The sequence below is a fragment of the Phalacrocorax aristotelis genome, chromosome 5 (assembly GCF_949628215.1).
Source record: "Phalacrocorax aristotelis chromosome 5, bGulAri2.1, whole genome shotgun sequence".
In the NCBI taxonomy this organism is placed as follows: domain Eukaryota; kingdom Metazoa; phylum Chordata; class Aves; order Suliformes; family Phalacrocoracidae; genus Phalacrocorax; species Phalacrocorax aristotelis.
In genome coordinates, this window is record NC_134280.1 from 70,286,560 (window position 1) to 70,292,572 (window position 6,013).

At 48.1% G+C, this 6,013-nt stretch overlaps 1 protein-coding gene across 1 annotated transcript; it reads left to right on the forward strand.

Moving 5' to 3' along the window:
- Window positions 1–3,981, forward strand: SCT (secretin). The gene is made up of 5 exons (XM_075092612.1): window positions 1–89; window positions 950–1,054; window positions 1,344–1,448; window positions 2,581–2,682; window positions 3,721–3,981. Exons 1-5 carry the CDS (start codon window positions 1–3, stop codon window positions 3,830–3,832), a joined length of 513 nt encoding a protein of 170 aa, XP_074948713.1. The 3' UTR covers window positions 3,833–3,981.
- The last annotated feature ends 2,032 nt before the right edge of the window (window positions 3,982–6,013 follow it).

Genomic DNA, 6,013 nt, shown 5'->3' on the forward strand with positions numbered 1-6,013 from the left:
ATGGCTTCCTTCATGACTGGTCTGTGGCAGCTAATTATTCCCATGATTGTCCTGTCACACCTCTCAGCATCTCTTCCATCCCAGGAGAGGTAAGCATTTCTTGTGCCTCTGCATCCTTTTTCTCCATGGCTTTTTTGTTCAAAAAGCCTGCTAGCTATAAACTCGGCCTTTTATCTTCTTCCAGAACTTGCAGCTGCTTGGCTGTTGGGGTTTTTTTTTCTTCCCTAAATTTATTTAGTTAAATGAGTACAAATGTTGTAAATATTTTTTCTTGCTTAAGAGTGGAAACACTGATTTGACTTTATTCAGGAGAAAAATCGGGACCCCAAACAGCTCAAACTACAGTAAAAAGGCTCTGTTGAGTCTGTTTTCCCTCTAGATACTTACACAGGCTGATAGAGGTAGAGGTTTCTGTTTCAAATAGCCCAGTCCCATGAAAACATAACAAAAAACAGTCAATCTTTTTCAGTTCACAGTCTTGCGTGTGAGGCTTTGGCAGGGTTGTCTCTCCCCAGACTCGGCAGGGGCAATGAAAGCACAGAGAGACTAAAGGACTTAGGCTGGAAGAGGACAGATTTGAGGCTCCTTTGCAGCCCTTCCACGGCCCCAACCAGTGCCTGGCCCAGCGTCCCCAGCACTGTACTGGTGCGCACACACGCAGGCCTTTTGTGCTGAATCAGCGTCACCCTCACACCCCACATCCTTACGGTAAGGTGATTGCCTTAGTAAGAAGCAAGTGCAGGTAGTCCTTCTGTGTGATGGTTGGCGAAGATATTTCTTTTAAACTCCTGTAAGATTTGCCCTTTTTTTGTGAAACTTTACCAAATTGGCACAAATTCTTGCCCATCTTTGTTTGGGACCCTCTTTCCTTAAGGGAGCAGTTTTAAGTGCCTGTTCTCTGGTCTTAAAACCATGCCTTTTCAGCTCTTTTCTCTCTTCTAACCTCCAGGACTGAGAGACATGCTGACGGGCTCTTCCACAGCGAGCTCAGCAAGATGAACGGCAATGCCTACGTGCAGCAGCTGGTCAAACACCTGGTGGGCCTCAAGGAGAGGTAAGGACCAGCCAGAACCAGCCCCCTGGGGCATGGAAGTCTCCAGCGGGAGATGGGATCCCAGCAATGAGGGGGATGCCCATGGGGCTGAGCTGTCTCTAGCTCCAGAGCCAGCCTGAGCACTGGCCTCTTCCAGAACATGCCTGGGATGAAAGGAGACAGAAGAGGAGAAGGGGAGGGATACTGGGCTCCGCAATGGTGGGAAGAGAGAAATATCCATGTCTTGTGAGAAGTCCCACATCACATGGCTGTGAGGAGCAGCCGTTGTACTCTGTTTTCCCTGACACAGGTCCCAGAGGCACTCAGACGGACTGTTTACCAGTGAATACAGCAAGATGAGAGGAAACGCTCAGGTTCAGAAATTCATTCAAAATCTCATGGGCCGCAAGCGCAGGTAAGAGCTCTGCTTCCTGGGGAGTGGGAAGGCGGCTTGGGCCATGCAGGCTGCAGGGAGGCAGGTCTCAGCTCCAAGGAAAGGGGGGTGGCGTGGCCAGTGGTTTGGAAAACTCGAGGCAAGGGCAACTGGGCCCGGGCTTGGGTCTCCTCCTGCTAGGCTCTGCCTGAAGCTGCTGTGCAACAGCAGAATACCCCATCAGCCTCCCCTGCCTGTCACAGTGGGCAGAGCAGGACACAAACCTCACTGAGGCCATTTCTAAGTATAAACCAACATTACCTCTTGCTCATGCATATCAAGCTTAATCCGTAGGACACAAAACTTTACATCAGATCACAGCCTGGGATTCTTTGCATTTTGATTTAGCCTTTTGGGGGACATTATAGGCGATTTACCTACTTCAGATAAAGCACCTGAGAAAATGTTTTTAGATAAATGGGCTCTGTAGCAGAATGAGGAAGATCTCTGGGTTTCATAGCCCCCACCCATGGCTCTGACTGCCAAACTGGGAAAGCTTTAGACTTAATCATATATATGGCCAATCTGGGGTCTTTCATCCAGCTGAAATATGAGGCCACTAGCTCCCACTGAAGCCATGTATAGGAGCACATCATCAGTTACAGCATGTGGCTCACAACTGCTGCTGCCCTTGCCCGCCAGTATGTTATGAAGGGAGAGCGCTGCCTGGAGAGGTTTTCTTCAAGCTTGGTCCTTTTTTCAAGGCAGAGACATAGCACATTGCCTCCTTCCTATATGTCCAGGGTGCTTTGGTATTTTCTGGGGCACGCAAAACCCTGCCAGATGCAGCAGATTTTTAATTTCCAAATGCTGGAAAAAGGTATGTATCCATGGGCGGAAAGACATACCAGCACTGGGGAATGAGGCAGAGTGCAAGTGTGTATTAAAACCTGTCCCTTCACCAGCCAGAAAGCATCTGAGCCTAATTTGAAGAAGGTACTTCTTTTTCTTCCTGCACAGCTACGGTGACACTCGGCAGGTTAACAGAGCACGGACCACAGGGCAGCTTGGTGGGGGAGAATGTGCCTTCCAGACAGCAGTGCTGCTTTACATCTGTGGTGGTTTCATTATTTGGCTTTTTAAAGTTATTATTAATTTTCTTTATCTAAACCAGCTCTCCAGGCCCAGTCAACACAGATGTGCAGGGGAGAGAGGAAGAAAACAGCCATGAGGAACTTTGCTTTATGTGGTTGTACCAGAGCTTTCTAAACAGCAGGTAGGTGGGACAGATTTGTCACCTTTATGGCCCTGATCACCACGATATCAAGCCAAAAGAGAACTTTTAGTAACTTGCAAGTGCCCGGTTTTTGCCCCAAGTGGAGAGCTCTGATGTAATGCAGCAGATCAGAAGGGCTCACCTGATATCCTCAAAAATATCCTTGAGAAGGGGAAGGGTGGAAGATCATTAAATTGTCCATATTTTAGAATCACTTCTGCCTCATTCCCCATCAGCTGAGGCACTGTCTCAGGACGGTTATTGCTGAACTGCAGCCCTCCGTCACAGTTTTGCACCTCCTGTCACTCTGCCAGCTACCACACTCCCAGGGGTGGGTGTGCAGAGCTAGAAAGGTAAATGCTTTATTTAGTCTAACTGCAAGGTGGCACACGGCTGTGTGCAGTCTCCGTTGATTTCCAGGCCTGCATTCGTGGTGGTCTCTGTTTCTACATGCCAAGCCCACCTGGCACTCACTTTTGCCTTACCTAAAGCAAACCTGGCATTGATTTACAGCTAAGAAGTACTATATAAAAGCCAGTTATTAAAAATAATAAAACCCAGGGAAATGAAGTCATACTTTATGATTTTTCTAATCATTGAGTTGTCATCCTGGACTGAAACAATTGTTCATCCCATTTGGAAACCTGCTCTAACAGTTAAAAGGGAAAGCCTTTGCTACCCTGACTTGATTCAGTTATGGAGTCAAACACACACCTCAGGGTGGGCTGTCCCAGCACCTGGACATTGTCTCTTCCCCACAACCAACCGCTTTCACTTAGACATCTCATTGTTAAATCACTAGAATTAGGAGGAATATGCTGGCCCTTAGTACCTCTTGTCCATGTTGCCCAGAATAAATGGGGATGATAACACCAGCAGGCTTCCCTGTCGTTGGCGGGGTGCCTGGCTGCAGGCAGCCATGGCCCGGGTCCCTCTGTCACGCTTCTGCTCCCTGGAGTCATCTCTGAATTTTACAAGGTGGCCTTGTCACACTTGCTACAGTCCGTGTCCCCAGCGATGACTTTTCCCTCCCAACAGCCACTCGGAGAGTGATGCCAGGGAAGCTGCTGCAATTACCAGCCAGTATGTTTGCCCCATCTCTAAGCAGATGGTTGCAGACATGAAAGAAGATACAGACAATTTCGACTGAAGGTGAAGGCAAAGAAGCAGCCAAGGAGACGGTTTTGCGTGTATATAGCCTTGGAAATAAAAAAGGAAACTATTGAATTTGCTTAGGAAAAACTCTTCAGATCAGCAAATAAAAATTCTAGAAAGCAACCAAACCCCAGTAAAACCTCTTAGATTATCAAGAGTGAAATATATGTCAGTGTGAACTGGTGTCAGTAGATGGAGCCTGAATGAAGCACATGACTTCCACTTTGTGCTATCATCTGGCTGCCTGCTTCTGAAGTGAAATAAAGATTCGTTAGCTACGCCTGTGCTTTGGCTGCTCTTTGGGAAACGGTGACAAGGGCGGTACTGTTACTAGGTGTTGGACCATTAGGGGCGCGGGGGTGGGGGAGAAGTATCGTGCCAGGCTTCCCCCACACGAGGCATGCTGGCACTAGCTGGATCCCTGGCCACATCTTCCATGGCCGGCACTCAGCACTGCTCACAATCCAGCTGCACAAAGAGGCCAGCATCAGGGCTTCCATTTAGCAGGACCATAAGCAGGTGCTAGATTTTATTGCGAAGAAATGTACTGAGAGCTACTCAAGGTAGATACACGCTGTAAATATTGTTTCCTCTCAATTCTGCCCCTGTATTTACTGTCCCGGCTTTCTCATAGTCGCTAAAGACAAAGCTCCACTAGGAGGAATTTGTTCCCACGATTTAATGAGGTTTACTTGTTATCACTGCCCTGCTCTGCCTGGAAGATTCCCTCCTCTGACAGAGCAGCAACTCTACCTTTCCTGTAAAACCAACAGATTTTGAAGAGCAGCTCTAAAATAAGGTGTCTTCAGCTGCGATCGTGTGTGCTACCGCAGAACTGCCTGGTCCATCCTGCACCATCATTCACCACTTACGATGCACATGACACCTGCAAAGAAGGCAGTCCCTCTCAAACGTGCACCTAAGCACCCATTCCCTTACTGTGATGCTGAAATGCTGCTCTCACGGACTTTAGCATTTGTTTATTTCAGTCCATAGGAAATCTCTGCTAGGAAAGAGGCCTCTCAGAGTGTTGACGGTCTGTATTTTGTTAAGCCACTAACGGCCACCCGGCTAAAATCTGAAAACATTCTGAAATCAACTGGGATTTTAAAAGGAGCAGCGAGAGCAGCTGTCCCCTTTCTCCTCCCACACAATGGGCAAGTTAAAACCAACGGTGCTCCTTTACCCAAGCAGCCAAACGCCTTGCCACGTGATATTTGGCTTGGAAAAGTTCATGCAGGCTCAGAAAAGGACAGGCTAAGACAGCAGAACAGCATGCTATTGATGCTTCAGGAAGACGTAGGTAACCGGAGCCTGGGTGGAGGTTCTGGGAGGGCGCCTGCAAGGAGCCGCTGCTGGGAACCGGTAGCAGGGGCACGCGTCGTCCCTGCGAAGTTGCTGGGTAATCGCTGGGCTGCAGCCGAGCCCGGTCGCTGTCTCTGGATCTGCTCTGCTCACCTTGCGAGGGTGCTGTAGGGTGGCTGGGAACAACAAGGTTCTCTTAGAAGCAGAACTGATTATCTGAACCCAAGGACTTCCACAGGGCCTAGCTCCTTCCTTTAACATCCAAACAGAAGAGCAGCCAAGATGGCTTTGACTTCACTGAAACCTTTGCCTTTTCCAGAAATAAAGATAAGGCATTTGAGAGCTGGCTTTTTATTTCTTTTTAAATCTGTTTTCCAGGAGCACCGTGACAGACTGCAGCTAGAAGAGAGAAACTGTAAGTCACGGGCTGGAGAGCAAAACCTGTTATAAAAGGGAATGCGGCCATGCAGAAAAAGCCTGGCTAAAATAAATAAGATATAAGGGGTATAGTAGCATCATTATGCCTTTTTCCAGGAAAATATCTGACCAAACCAGACCCTATCTCTGGCACATCAGAAACGTAAATCGCCTAATTCCTCCCCGCTAGGAGAGGCTGGAGTACGCAGACAGCTTCCCAAGTGCCAGCCCTTGTCCTCCTCCATGCTCATCTTGGGGAGCTTGGCTTTGAATTCTGAAATGCTTCGAACATATCCTTGTTGCTACAGAGAGTTTAGGACAGGAAAGACCCAGGAACAAAAATAGAAACAGGAATTGGTGTTATCATGTTCTGTGACAGGTAAATATCTTCCAACAAGTCATCCAATGAGGCAAAGAGGCAAAGGTTGAACCGCAGCAATCCACTCCAGCCAGC

Coding starts and splice junctions, on each gene's coding strand:
- SCT (XM_075092612.1), top strand. CDS start 1: ATGGCTTCCTTCATGACTGGTCTGTGGCAGCTAATTATTCCCATGATT. Junction 90..949: donor TCTCTTCCATCCCAGGAGAG/GTAAGCATTTCT, acceptor TCTAACCTCCAG/GACTGAGAGACATGCTGACG. Junction 1,449..2,580: donor CTCATGGGCCGCAAGCGCAG/GTAAGAGCTCTG, acceptor TATCTAAACCAG/CTCTCCAGGCCCAGTCAACA.